The sequence below is a fragment of the Macadamia integrifolia genome, unplaced genomic scaffold (assembly GCF_013358625.1).
Source record: "Macadamia integrifolia cultivar HAES 741 unplaced genomic scaffold, SCU_Mint_v3 scaffold2025, whole genome shotgun sequence".
NCBI lineage: Eukaryota > Viridiplantae > Streptophyta > Magnoliopsida > Proteales > Proteaceae > Macadamia > Macadamia integrifolia.
In genome coordinates, this window is record NW_024868467.1 from 65,304 (window position 1) to 80,698 (window position 15,395).

The following is a 15,395-nucleotide window of genomic DNA, read 5'->3' on the forward strand; positions in this document are numbered from 1 at the left end:
TGCACCTCGGGAATACTGTTCTCATCTCTCTGTGGATGTAGGCACTTTGTCAAATCACTTATATTCTTGTGTCACGCTCTTTTGATTGTTTTTCTTTCTGTTACGTTATGTTTTTTGCATTGTGTATAGGTTCCGTTTCTACAAATAGAACATCATAATTAATGGCCCTCAAACAATTTGATTGCAACTTGTTATGAGTACAGATCATCCCTTCAAGACATTGTGAAGAGGACATGTATGACCAAAAATTAATAATAGATATGATTATATTGAATCATGAATCAAAGATTCCACTTCAAGTGTCATAGTTTTATAATCAAAATCTTTCTCAGGATTGAAGATTATCAAGAGTTATACAGAATATCTATGAAAATTTACTTTTGAGTTTTCTATCTCGCATTTCTTGTTCTATTCCTTTATTATTGGCAGGCAGAGAAAATCCAAGCAGATATGATGTTTCAAGCTTGAAGGCTGAAGTGAATGCACAATGCCCCAAATCATTCTGTCCCATAGAGTATGCTGATTGTTGGTGTTGTAAGAGTTCTGGTGTCTGTTAATGGGGCTGAGTCTGATTGCCTGGAGGCTTGCCCTCCCTCTTCCAATTTCTCCACCACTACTCCATGACCTAAGGAAAGAAAAACTTATGAGTTTCTCTCTTCTGCCTTCAATTTATACGAGTGCCTTCAGCCTTGTGCTTGTGATAGCAGTTGTTTTTGTTTTTTCTGCTTAAATAAAGAAGGTTTATTTAATATTAGATGATTTTCTCCTGTAAAAATTGTAAATAAAAATAGAAAATTAGCGATGAAACCGGGCTTGGTTGGGGTTGGACCAGGATATACCATAACCGGTACACAATACATCGAATGGATTTCCAAGTTCCACCACGCTAGCATCCGGCCTGTGCCAACTAAAATTGGTTCAGCTCACATTGACGTATATGAGTAATTTGACCAATAGAATGGTCCCTGATTGCATGGCTACTACATCAATGCATGGACAAATGAGAAGGCTGGTGGAGGCATGGACCACTAGGGTGTAGAGCGGTCTTCCGGACTAATTTATAAGAATTCAGGCCTCCTGGCCAGATCAAGGTTCGCCCAAGCCCGCCTCAACTTAAGATTGATTACATTTTGAGATTGGGCTTATTTTCGGCCCAATCATAGTCAGGAAGGGCCAAGCAAATTAAAGTCTCAAGAGGGAGGGATGGTTTGCCACAACAGGTCACTGGGAGAACTAGCATAAGCTTTGATTAATGATCTCTTCCAATTCTTTAGAATCTCCTAATCTAGCCTATAACCAGATTAAAGTGAATGAAGAGGACATGAGCCATGATGGTTTGGGAGCTTCTGCAACTGTTGTTTTGAGGATCTGCAGGAACTCATGTTGCAATGGAGTGGAAACATTCTAATGTTAGGGAAGCCACTGCTTTCAGGAAAGCAACCATTTCAGGTAAGGAAGAGAGAGAGAGAATTCTTCTGTCCATTCTTTTTCTTTATGCTTTCAGTTGTTTGATAATGGCTTCCATATTGTTTCACTCTTTAACCTACAAACCCTACATATTTCAGATTAAAAAAATATATATAAAAAGAGGGAGGTAAGCACATAAAGGGAGCTTTAGCTTATTGAATTACAGGACCCATCAAGCTGTTTGTTGAAGGGGAGCTCTGTTCACTGGTCCATGGATCCTGCACAGAAACAGGGGAATTATCCTTTACCTCCATCTGTAATACGCTAACATTCCTCCGTGGCACTTGCAATCTCCTACTCCCTGAACAGACCTTTTTAAAATCTACTCCTACAGATTTCTCTCTTTCATTACAAGGTGATGAGCAAGTGGACGTAACTGATGACTCAACAGAGATACCTTCCTCGAGAGTAGTGCATCCACTGAGCCTGATGCTCTCTAACTCAGCTGCAACTTCCACCATAGAAGGCCTCATATCCTTATGAAATGCTAGACATCTGAATGCCAACTCTGCCACTTTGTGCACAGATGAAAGAGTCCAAGCATCCATATCAGGCTCAAGTAATGGGTCTATTATCTCATCCAGACAACCCTTTCCAATCTTGTCAATGGCTAGTGCAGCCAAATTCACTTCGCTGTGAGCCCGGGAGAAGTCCACTACTTTTAATGCAGTCATAATCTCCACAAGAACCACCCCAAAACTGTAAACATCACTTTTATCAGAAAGGTGGAAATTCTGATGGTATTGAGGATCAAGATACCCTGGCGTCCCCTGAGGAGCTGTGGAGATGTGGGAATCATCCATCATACCAAGTCTGGAAAGACCAAAGTCAGCTACTTTCGAGTTGAAATTATAGTCTAACAAGATGTTGCTGGATTTGATGTCCCTGTGATATATTGGAGGGTGAATTGCAGAGTGGAGATGGGCAATGGCTTGAGCAGTTTCAGTGGCAATGGTGAGGCGAATTGTCCAAGGAAGACCCTTGCCTCTCTCCCTCTGTAGATGCTGAGATAGGGTACCATTTGGCATGTATTCATACACAAGTATCTGTTCACCTCTCTCTATGCAGAAACCTAAGAGGCGGACAAGATTTGGGTGGCTAACAGATGAAAGAAGCTTGATCTCGTTCATCACCTGCTCAATGCTGTCAGTGTCTCGGTGTCTGATCTTTTTTATCGCAACACACTCTTCATTGTGGAATTTTCCTGCATAAACTGTTCCATAGGCACCAGTTCCCAACCTTTTGTCTTCCGAGAAACAACTTGTGGCTTTCTCAATTTCTTTGTATGGATAGAAAGGGATGCTACAGTTGCCCGTAGCTTCAGAAAGTAAGCGTTTGGTGCTCTTTTGGATTCTCAAGAGAGTAGACCGCCGTCGGATGAAATAGCAGATAAAAGCTATACCAGCCACTAGAGAAGCTCCAGCAACAATTCCTGAGAAAAGAGATCCTTCTTACTTAGGAATGCAAGTCATCTTGGAAAACTACTAAGAGTGTATTTGAAGAAAAGGACAATTAAAAGAAACAATAACAGCTTTCTATTGAACATAAATGCATTGTCGAGACTATGAAGAGAAAATCCTAAATATTTATGAAATATGAGTTATCTATATATGCTTGGAAGTTAGCACCAAGAGGGTCAAAAGACTCAAAACAGAGGACACCATAATTGAGAATCTTGAGATACCAAACACCATACTATGTATATAGCAGTTTGGCCCCCTCACAGCTGAAAAAGTATAATTATTTTCCCTTTTTTTCATAAATAGGCATAGCTATTTTAGGGAACTCTTGCATATCTGCATGAGTATATAAGTATTCATGAGACATCAATACATGGTAAATGCTCCTTCTCTGTGACTCCTGATGACCAAACAAAATATTTAACATTTCAAACAAGAGTATAAAAATTGGCACCCAAAACAGACCTCCAAGACAGTAAGTAAAACAGTAAAAAAGGGCCACTACCTAATGTTGGCCCCGCCTACACGAGGTCCTAAGAGAGGTGAGTTTGGATTCGGTCTTAACCTTTACCATTTTTGAGCAAAGTGGTTTCCCCCAAGACTCTAAGCAGTGGGCCTCTATAGTCGGTCTGAACCTTTTACCATTGCTCTAGGCAATGGCCCCTACAATAGGTCAAATAGTAAAGGAAGAAAAGAGAATGCATAGCTGGTTCAGGAAATAAATCCAAGTTCATTACAATGATGCAACTATTAAATTGGCCCCCGTCTTTTTTATTTGGTCTTTGGATAACCCAGCAGCTAGCCAGGAGCCCATGGGGGGGAGTGGTATATATATATATATATATATGTATATTAAGAATAAAAAGAATGTCAATCTGCCTCATGGAGCTGTGCAATGTCAGCTCAAGGGATGCAAACTTAGAAGAACACAACAAGAGAACTAAAGAATGGCGAAGTTGAGTCAAACAGTCACAGCTACAGATTACCAGCTGTCAGAATAACATTACTTGCAAAACCCCGCGTCAATGGTTCTAAGAGTTTCAGTAGTTGCTAGATTTTCTGATATTCTTTTCCTTTTCGGAATGATAAAATTCGCATAAGAAAAACACAAAAAGGGGGAAGGGGGAGGGCGGGTGGGGGAAGGGGTGGACAGGATTTACAACCTAAGATATCTAAGCCCCTGTGCATCCTCTATGGTCGCAGTAAGGCTAACAGGGGATAGGATATGCGTACACTATATATATCCACAATTACAAATTTTGGAAGCTTAGCAAGCATACCAGCAGGAACATTAGAATCTCTATTGTTGAAAACAAAATGTATATACAGGTGGAGCTCAGAGAGGATTTCATCATCTGGACATTTTACTATAAAGATTTACTTACAGGTTGACAGTTGGAAGGAAAACGAGCTATTGCTCATTTTGCTCAAATTACAGAAAGAAGAATTACATACCTCCGATCAGAGCAGCAACTCTTGTGGTTCCGCCACATTGGCCAGACAAATACTTCGCAGGTTTGCAACTGGAAGGAACTGTTTTTCAGTTTTAAAACGAAAATGATTAGAAGAGATAAGTGCAATCGAGGTTTCATATTTTCACACTAACTTAAAATTGACCATGTAAAGCTGAAAACAGAAACAAAATTATTATAACTTGAATTCCAAGAACTATATGATAATCAAAGAAGTTATTTCCAGGATTACCCAGAAAGGGGGAAAGTTTGAGTTTGGGTAGGTTTCTTCTTTCTTGATTGAGAAAATTACATTTCATATTTTGCAGAGAAGCAAAAGAGGGCAAACCGACCAAGAGCTATATTCGTGGCTAATAACTCCTACTTGTTAAGAAAACAGAATTCAAAATAAACTAAATTCCGGTGCTCGGAAAATTACCTTTCCGGCAACCAACTCCAGCCTTGAACCCATCTCCCTCGAACCCGTCGTTGCAGCGGCACCGGAATCCTGGCTTTCCATTGTAAGAAGATGTAACGTTCGTACAATTAGCATTCTGAGAACATTGGCACTCCCCTTCCAACCACCACCCAAGCTCCACCGTCTGAAACTCCAGCGAAACCGAGGAGTTCATTTTCGAATTGACAAAGACTGTAGAAACCAAAGATTTACAGTGGCTCTGATTCACGAATTCGAAATTCATGAAACCATCCTTCTCCACGCCGCTCGCTAGGCAGCTTAAATTCTCGTTCTTGGTTTCGCAACTATTCCACCCGAAATGAGACTCTACCAGCGTCGACGATACCCCACACCGAGAGATGTGAGAGGGACACTGATACAACAATAGACCATTCAGCCATGTCAGTGCGTAGTTCCGTTGGAAGAGCTGTCTTAGGGGTTCGATCGAACGGTTGCATTCAGCTGGTACACTGACCAAAATACTTTCTGGGTTCACACTCTGGACTTGAAAATCACCGATCTGGATATCACCATCTACGCTGCAATTTAGATGGATTTCACAACCGTCGGAGAATCCAAATGGGAAGGGCAGTTGATTCGTCCGGCCGTGGCCACAAGATCGGTTGCAGGTCGATGCATTAGCTGCTCTTAAGGCGAGAATGAAAATCAATAAGACAATAACAAGATTCCGATGCTTTAGTATCATCTTTAATTGTCAATTGATCGAATTTCAGATTAAAAGACTCTGGTCTTATGCTTAAGATCAACTGGAAACAGATGAATATTCATTTTCTTTCTCTCGTCTTCTTCAATACAAAGATGAAACTGTATAGTGAAAAAAAAAAAAAAAAAAAAAACACATCTGAGCTGACAAGTCTCTGTAGATCATCAAGGACAGGGGAAAATTGATTACCCAACCACCTTGTTTTCTTCCCGACAGCCAAGATAGTTGAATCCCAAGCTCATAGTTGATTTTTTTCTACAAATCGATAGAAAAAAGAATAAAAAAAAACACTCCTGTCGCTGATGTCGTCAAGGTGAACATCAAACTCTTTATTGCGACTCTGGCCCGGTTAATCAATGGCTGGCTAAAGTCAAGTAGTTGCAGTCTTACCTCTCTCTTTCTCCCTCTGCAGCTCTTTAATGAACTCTGAAATTTCTCTTCGATTACGAGCAGAAGTCTTCCCCTTCAAAATTCAAATCAACAGTGAAACCCTTCAGTTCTCTCCTCCGATACTTCCTCACAGTAAACAATGGAAGCCAGATAACACCTCTCGATATCTCTCTTTAGAAAGTCCAAATGTTAAATACGTAACTACCCAATTCTATGCATCAGAACCTTACAGAGCTGAGAGCTGCTTCTTCCTCTATTGTTTTTGTTTAGTGTCATAGTGCTTCTTTGAAAATTTTACCAAAAAAATAATAATAAAAATAATGCTTATTTGAAGAAGAAAGTCAAGGATGGCCATAATGCCTATATTTAATTGCAGCACTATGAAGACCAGATTATACATTTGACTAGTTTTAATATTTTTTCTTATGGAAAAAAAAAAAAAGCTATCAACTTGCGTGCTTCTGTGCCTACATATAGGGAGATGCGAAAAAACTGCATTGCCTTGCTCCAGCCTCCATGTGCTGAAGATGATTCTGCTTCTCTGAGATGCAATAGGGGTGGCAGTGGCACATCTGATGGCCTAGGGTACTTGGACATAGACCCCAATACATGGATGCATACCTTGAGGTGCTCTTAGCCATTAGCTGTGCACTGCCACTTCTATTGAGCCCATGGCTCTAAGTATTGATATCGGATTGGCTAAATCGATGATATTGTATTGATATCAGTCGAGACCAATGTCAATGCTTGATCGATCCTAATCAATTATCTCTATCGATTTTCAAGGGTAAAACCTTAATGAAGCTGTACTTTTTTTTGAAAAGTAAAAGTAAAAGTGCTTGATGAGAATCAATCTGATCTAAATTGGTATCGACAAATATCAATACTCCTTGATTGAGTTAAAAAGGAATTCCACTCTACTGAAAGATGCCTCCATATGACTTCCCATTATTTTAATCGTTGGTGCAGTGATCGTACAAGCGGGTAGCATATTGCTTACCCATTTTTCATTTTTTTATTATTCATTAAGGGAGAAGTGTTGACGTCGATTAGGCGGTAGGCGGTAGGCGTTATCTGTTATGTTCACTATTGTATTGTGACAATAAATGGTGGAGATGGGCGGAACTGTGAGTTCAACCATTTTTTCAAAATCATGAAAAACAACAAGAATGTCATAAACTTGTATTATAATAATGGAAGTAAGTGGTAGCGGTGTCAACTGGTCAAACCTGATCGGTTTCAGTTGGGCCAAAATAATTGGTCCCTGTTTAAGGTTTCAAATTATTTCCATATATTTTAGATACTTGGTTTTATTGGCGGGCATGAACACATTTTTATTTAGTTGATTAATTATTAATTTATAATTGGACTAAGGGTAATTAAGCTTAAAATGGGTTAACTAATTAATTATATTAAAAGCAATTTTTAAATGGATCATAAATTTGTTGTAATCAAATTAAATAGGTTTAATTGAACTAATTTGGCTATAAACGATTGATTGTTCGTCAATCACAATATTCAAATCGATGTCCATCCAGGGATGTCTGGTCATACTACCTTTCACAACTTATTGTTTGACAAGTAATTAATTTAAGTAATTGAATTGATACATACAAGATCAAGTTTTTCATCATTTCCAATCAAAAGAGTAACCTGAACTGAATTTGATTTCGGACTGAATACCCTGAATCAAATCAAACTGATTATAATATGATTACATCATGGATTTGAAATGAATGTTTATAATTGGATTTGGTCCAGATCTGGATCTATGTCAAAAACCGACGATTTTAACAGAAACCAAACCAAATAACTTGATGTAACTTTTTTCAACTTTTTTTCAAAACTAAACTCTCAATGTAACTTAAATAGAAACCTGACATAATTAATCACTTTAGTTGTCTTGTAGAGTTATAGTTATAATCTAAGTTTAAAACTCTCTTTTGTTTGGGAAGAATAATCTAGTGAATAAATATTTGTATTTTGTCTTATGTATAGTAGAATCAAATTTAAAACTAGATACTAGAACCAAATACAAAACCTGAATAGAAATCGGAACTATACCAGAACCAAACAGTATTACCTGATTCGATTCTGAATTATACTAACACTCTTTGGAACCGAAATCAAAGCCAAACCAAACCAAATATCTAATTCCAAAACGATTGACACCCTTAGAAAAGAGGCCATAATTGGGATATATCCATAAGTAGAGGGGCATTTCAGTACGCTGAAACCAGTCAAATACATATTAAATGCAATAAATTTCACCAACAGTTCCATAGATGGACTCAGCTGCAAATAATAAGTGTTGACTACGAAAGCCTTTTTCGACGTTCCTTTATCCAAACAAGGCCTTCTACTCCACTTCTGCCTATAGTTGGCAAAAAGTTGAAACCGTAAAAAAATAGAAATGCATGATATAGATTTTAAATAATGAAAATTTATGAATATATAGTAACAAATGGTTAAAAAGAAAATAAAGGATGGTAAAATATGGAAAATGGATAACATGCATTTAAAACAATTAAATTTAAAATAAAAAATAATAAAAAACCAAAAAAACAATATTATCTTTATAAATTAAGAAACTATTACATGAATAACATCTAATGTTGAAAATAACTATAATATCCAACATTAATGCATATACATCCAATGACTCATTATAAGTTCTAAGACATATCATCGAATATCATCCATCACTGATTTTAAATTCATACACCACACATGTTCAAAGTCTTATTGAGCAATTTGGCTCGGCTGTGATGTTATTCATTGTTGTCAACATGGTCAAAACCCTCGGAGTGAATTCAATTGAAATTGAGAATCATCATTTTATAAACACTTTTCAACAAATGCATCATTTTGTATCTCAATTTCGAGGTTCGAACATTGAATTTGATTTGAATGTGATATCATGAGAAATATAGATCATTGAGTTAGTTTCATGTTAGCAAGAGAATCAAGTCAATCAAACTTCGGAAAAAGAGAGAGAAGAAGAAGAAGAAAAAAAAAAAAAAAAAAAAAAGAAAGAAAGAAAAAATAAATATTTCTAGGTAGAGAATGTTTGCCATTTGCAATTTTTTCAGTATCTTTAGGAGACATACTGAAAAACATGTTTTAAATGGTAAAAAGTGAGAGTGCGTTTAAAACTGTAATAGTGTTTCTACCTAATAAAAGAATAATCTCTGTTTCTATCCCAAAAAAGAATGCCTCCTTGGATCAAAGGAGGGCAACTACCTAGAGGCTCCCCATGAGGCTTCTAGTTTGAGATTTCCTATTCCTCATCTATTCTAAAGATCCCACCACTCCACCCAAAAACAAATTAGTTGACAAGAGAACTCCCGTCAATGTCAAGTTTTAAAAATCCAGAAACAGACAATAGATCGATTTCCATCAAGTCACCGTGGACCTAAAATCAAGAAATCGTAATCAATATGAAGAAAGTAAAAAAAATTCTCAAAATCTATGATATCTTAGGACTTTTATTGATAACATTTTCTATATCTTGCTACAAGAGGACATATTATATGCATAAATGAAACTTTTTTTTTTTTCGAAGCAGGCTATAAGCCAGGGTGGTTTTTTTTTTTTGGTGGGGTGGGGGGTTAAAGATGTTGCAATGTTACATGTCAAAGACGGAAGAAATAATAAACAATTTTGAGTTCTAGATAGGAAGATCTTATTCTCATTAATTAATGTTATTATTTAATGCATCATTATGTAGGTGGATGGCATTATTATTGTGTTGTTGTCATATTTATTATTATGGTAGTGAAGGTTCAAGGAAGGCTGGCCTTCTAGATCATCTTTCTTAAGCCAAGTGCAGTGCTCAGGTCAATAAAATAAGATATTCAATAGATTATGGACCTGCGGAAAAACCTTATGTCAAATTTCTTTTATTAGAAGAAAAGAAAATTCATTAAGTATATAAATAATTAATTACATTAATGTTCAGATTAGTTACTTTAGCAAAAAAAAAAAATGTCCAGATTAGTTATATCTACATGTGGGAGTTTGGTAATGTTTGAAAAAAAAAAGAGTTTGGTAATGATCTTGTATGCAAAAATTTGCATAAGTAAGAGTACTTCGTTCTTAGGACTGAGCATGAAGGCTGTTATAGACACAAAATTATGACCATTAAGAAAAAGAGGAATTACGCTCCAAAGCCACCATGCCATACTACTGTCAACAAGTGCGTGATTCAATTCCTCTGGATCACTCCATACCTCCTATATATTTAACCCATCGTTGTATGTTTGTTTCAACCCATTAAGAAAGCCCCTTGTGCTAGTTTCAAAAGTTTTCTCTGTTATCATGTAATCAGCAAATATGAGACACATCTTCCATTGTTAATAATGCAAGTAGCCCAAGGCAGAGATGGCTTTATTAGTATTAGTAATAGCTGAACAAACAAGTAAGGGTGTGTTTAGGAATGGAAAACGTACTGTATCAGGAATTGTTGATTGGAGAGCAATCATCTAGATCTTAATAGTTTGACACTATTGATCAATCCATTGCTTGATGGTATTGAGGATAAAAAGAGAATTAGGTTTTTCATGAGCATAAATTACCTTCTTTCTATGTCTCTATAGGAAATAACAAGTTATAATTAAAATAGTAAAGAGGTTATTCAAATCATCTACAGGTATAGTATTAAAATTAATGAGATACAATATAAGAGACTTAAAAGATAAAGCATAGAAATTTCCATCCTTAAACCCAGTGTGCCAAAGAAATCCATGATGAGTTTGGCAAAGTCCACAAGTTAGATCAATAGCCATCCATTTGCCTTGAATATCTTTGGTAGGGATTCTGTCAATAGCAACTCTCTAGAAAAATATCTTAAATTTTGGATGGACATTGTGTTTCCAGAAGAAACGACACCAGTGTGAACAAAGAGAAGCAAGTACCATGGTTAGACAGTCCAACTCGGTTAGTATGTGCCCCATTTTGGTGGTTAGTATCCATTTTTTTAGAGATGACACCACCATCTATCATCGCTAGAGAAAATTGGAATATTCAGAATAATTTTGGTGAGGGGTATGGAATCATGGATGAAAGCAAACTAGCATCATTCCAGTCTTTACCTAAAATAACATCTTGAACCCACACGAAAGATGAATTCAGATGACTTTTTTTTTTCCTTTTTTTTTGGTAAGGGATTTCAGATGACTAGCAATGTTGAAATTTGGAGACTAAAGTTAGGAATGGAAAGGATTCATGGATCAGTCCAAAACTTTGTTCTGTTTCCATTCTCGACTTTTACATATACTATTTTCTTGAAGATTGGAATAATACTTACAATACTGTTCCAAGTAGGTGAACCTCTATTCTTCAATGTGATAGGATCAAATACAGATATGTTAGAGAAGTATTTGTGCATTAAGATTTGTGCCCAGAGGGCATTATCTTCAAAAATAAGTTGTCATCTAAGCTTCAACAAAGGAGACTTGTTTTGATATTCAAAGTCCCTCAATCCTAGGCCACCTTCATATTCTGAAGAGCAAATTTTGTGCCATCCAATTAAGTGTGATTTCTTGGCTTGATTTATGTCTTCATTCCAAAATTAAAAATATATGGAATTTAACTTCTTACAAGTGACGTTGGGAAATGCAAAACAAAACATGAGGTAAGATGGTGTGGATGACAGAACGGATTGGATGATGAGAACCATCTTTCATGCAAAAGAAAGAAAGTTGTATTTCCACATAGCCAATTTTTTTATTAACTCTTTGAATAGTATGGTTAAACTTAGTACCGTGGTAATATATCAAATTTAATGTCACATCCCAACCAGATAATGCACCCGTTTTAAGGTTTACCCTTGTGTTTTCAATAGTCAAATTGAAATTGCTCTAAATTAGTAGAAGTTAAATTTTCAAAACCTCATACCTCTTGCAAACAATTTGGTGCATATTAAAGTCGAAGCTAATATCCCATGAATTATGTGAGATGAGATGGGGTAGTTACCTAAATGAGGGGGGATCTCCACTCTAGCTTATTTATGGGAGATTTTTAATTACATCTATTTTGTTATACATGGTGGGTATATATTTTCTTTGGCTTTTCATTCATTCTAGGCTTTGGGTCTTTCGTATCATCTTCCTTGGTCGGGGCATTTACGAAACGTGCTTCCAAGGTATAATACCAAGAAAAGCTTATCAAAACTTCAGCTTTTTAGTCTTTGTGAAGGACTTATGTGGGCCTTGTGGTTGTTGGGTGTCATTCAATATGGTTTTAATTATTCGGGATCGATTTTGATTTAGGTTACATCAATGATTCACTTCCCAAGCTCGTCCTCTTCGGATTATAATGCAGGAATCGTCAATTTGTCATTTGGTCATGTCGTGTGGAAAAGACGACCAGTGTTCTTACAGAGCAGCGCAATCTCCACCAGCAACTCCCATAGTCTCTCTATAATCTCCTCGTACCCAGATAGGTCATTTCAATAGGGGAGAGAGAGACAAGACGATGGCAGCGGTTGCACTCTCTCAAAAAAAAAAAAAAACCATTATTTTTTTTCTTTTTTCGTCATTGACTTCGTCAAAAAGGACAGCCCTCGTGCCCAAAGATGCCGTATAGGAAATCCCAGATGGAAACGTTGACGAGTTGATAAAGGCATATTTTACATCTCACAGGTTGTGGAGAACACGAGCAGTGCAGGTGCCCTGGCACGCAGCTATTTTGGGTTGAAGTCACTTGTTAGTTAATGATCCATAAAGCATCTAAAAACTTTACCTAAATATATATAGATATATATATATATATGTAACAACTTTACCTGGTAGGTGCATGGTTTAAAGTAACGATAGTTTGAAGGAGTTACTATATGATAGATTTAAAGATTGGTCTGTATCATATTATATCGGTTGTATAATATCAATATCATGAATATTGATATGATACATGATATTGATATCTTAAACCCTGGATTGATGTATTCTATAAATGTGTACCATATAATTATACGCATTTTAGTAAAAACGAGTTTAAAACATGGTTATTATTTTTTTCTATTTAAAACATGTTTTGCCGTATGGTGCCATATAATAGGGAATGGAAATGGAGAAAAAATCCATTTAAAACATGTTGTAAATAGACGTTTTAAATGTGTATCTGGATTTTAACGGTAAAATAGGAATTTTATCATATTCATTATAAAAAAAAAACAAAACAAAACAAAACAAAACAAAACAAAACAAACAGACAAAACCCATTCATAGGAGTGAAGACGGTAGGGTTTTTCACTTTCCCACTTCCCTCCCATTTCTCCCTTCCCATCCTCTCAACCGCTCTAAGCTCTCCTACAGCTCAAGTTCAACGGCCCTCACTCAATCTTGCCATTAAAGAAGACCTGATGAACTCCTCTGCAACTCAAGACATTGGAGAAAGAAGGTTGCTCTTGAATCATGAATTTCTGATATGAAGGTGAATGATGAACATGCTATATTTTGGAATAATATATGCATGAATGTTTGATGTTGTTGCAGTTTAGAACATTAGATGCAGATATACAGATAATAATCTTTCAATTTACATGAGTATACTGTCATTTTTTTGGTTTCGTTTTTTTTTAAACTACACGTTTAATACCCTTGCCGTTCATTACTATCCATTTGTCGTTCCTTGTTTTTTTTACTATATCATTTATCATTTTTATCTATTTAAAACTCATACTGCACGTCTCTGTTTTTTTGCCTTTCCCATTTTTGCTAACAATGATCATACATAGCCTTTGTTGTTCTTCTTGGAGGATATGGTAAATCGACAATTGGTTTCTTCGTCCAATAGTTTAAGTTCTTAAGTTTGATATACATTCTAATAACTTTGAACATTTTTTTTCCAGATGTTAATAGCACTTCCCCATTGAATTATAGAAATTTTAAAGATTCTTTTTCCTACAATGACAGTGACAAAAGAATCTCTTCATTATCGAAGATGTGATGAGTGAACTTTGGATTCGATTCCATTGGTTGAAGTGATTCATTTGTCTTCATGTGCGATATTTTATTTTTTATAAGTTCAATTTTAGTAGTCATCAACAACCAACAAAATTAATAACAATCTGTCAAAAGTCCCATAAGATAATTTAAAACCACCAACCATCTATTTGATCAAATTTTACCTCGAGACAAACATTGAAAGTAAATGTGCATTTAAAAAAATTCCACATTATAGCAAATATCAATTCAAATTAATGAAATTTTTTTTAAAGTTTTTTTCCTTTAATTTTTTTTTTTTAATTCTTTTATTGAGGGGGTGTGGGGGAGAGTGAAATGTAATGATTGACTTGGACCCATTTCTGAGGCACTTACCTTGTTTGGTATTGATTTCGATTAACCCCGATCCAATGTAGAGTCTGATCTAATTAAGCCACACTCCCCCATAGAAAGCATTTTCTTCATTTTATATTTCATGGAGAGTCTTCAAATTTTATATCAGCAACTTAACAGATCAGCTACTAAATGATATGTGATCCTTGAGATAGGGAAAGCTACCATTGATCCAAAGTCATAACTTACAAAGAACTATATATAAGTTTATGAGAATTGAGTAGAGAAGATGAACGAACACTAAGATAGCCTACTGGTAGTAGCTTCGGCTTGTGGAGCTGGCACCTAGGGGAGGAGGATGTAAGATCGAACCCTGTCGTACTCATTGTGTGAGTGTGTGTGTGTGTGTGTGTTTTTTCTTATTTATTCTGTACCCACCCATGGATTGCCCAAATGGTTAGGGGGGGATTGTGTGGATTAAGTGCATAGTCTCAGGTTCGATTCCCCATCGAGATAAAAATAGTGGGAAAAAGCGAAGCAAAAGATGTCAAATGGATACTTGAGTTGTGAATGGATTTAATTATCGGTATCGATATTAAGATGCTGATATTGATCCAATTCAGATCGGTGTATTAATCACTTTTACCCTTAATTTTTAAAAAAAAAAATTACATTTTCTTTACTGTTAAGAAAAAGATGTGTGACTGATCCAGATCGATCAGGTATTAATATTGATCTCTATCAATACAGCCCATCTGAAACCGACAGTTAAGAACCATGGTTGTGAATGGCTGATCAAAGCCCACCACAGTAATAATCACTATCCTTCTTGTTAATGGGTTTGGACCAACATCACTTTCTCTATTGCCCTTCGTTGAAGGTCAAAGAACAACGAATCTGACCAATCATGCCACCGTTTAAATTTCCTCACCTTTCTTTTTTCCATTCCTAAGTCCAAACCAGAGATGATGACGATGATGAGTACCATGGCCTAACCAAGAAGAGGAAGACTAGACATATTCATAGTCATCAGGAGGAGTTGTAATAATTTGACAAGAATCAAACAAGACAAAAGGCAATTATTTGATCTCTTTAAATAAAATTTTTGAGTGAAGAAAAGTTATCCGATGATACACATACACATCAACATTTGCCATCAATGGAAGG

General features: G+C 36.2%; 1 protein-coding gene across 2 annotated transcripts; it reads right to left on the reverse strand.

Annotated features, from left to right (window-relative positions):
• Positions 1-1,597: 1,597 nt before the first annotated feature.
• Positions 1,598-6,315, reverse strand: LOC122065454 (wall-associated receptor kinase-like 14). 2 transcript variants are annotated; one of them, XM_042629270.1, is made up of 4 exons: positions 4,818-6,315; positions 4,383-4,460; positions 1,865-2,899; positions 1,598-1,685 (listed from the first exon to the last, which is right to left on the reverse strand). In XM_042629270.1, exons 1-4 carry the CDS (start codon positions 5,539-5,541, stop codon positions 1,669-1,671), a joined length of 1,854 nt encoding a protein of 617 aa, XP_042485204.1. In that variant the 5' UTR covers positions 5,542-6,315; the 3' UTR covers positions 1,598-1,668. The 2 variants fall into 2 exon arrangements, with proteins under 2 accessions (XP_042485204.1, XP_042485203.1); XM_042629269.1 differs by having other exon boundaries at positions 1,598-2,899; positions 4,818-6,312.
• Positions 6,316-15,395: the final 9,080 nt, after the last annotated feature.

Bases quoted from the DNA above. Each gene is read 5' to 3' on its own strand.
- LOC122065454 (XM_042629269.1), bottom strand. From the start codon at position 5,541: ATGATACTAAAGCATCGGAATCTTGTTATTGTCTTATTGATTTTCATT. The intron at 4,461-4,817 runs GTAATTTTCCGA...ACTGAAAAACAG, and splicing joins TGGAGTTGGTTGCCGGAAAG to TTCCTTCCAGTTGCAAACCT. The intron at 2,900-4,382 runs GTATGTAATTCT...CTCTTTTCTCAG, and splicing joins AGTTGCTGCTCTGATCGGAG to GAATTGTTGCTGGAGCTTCT.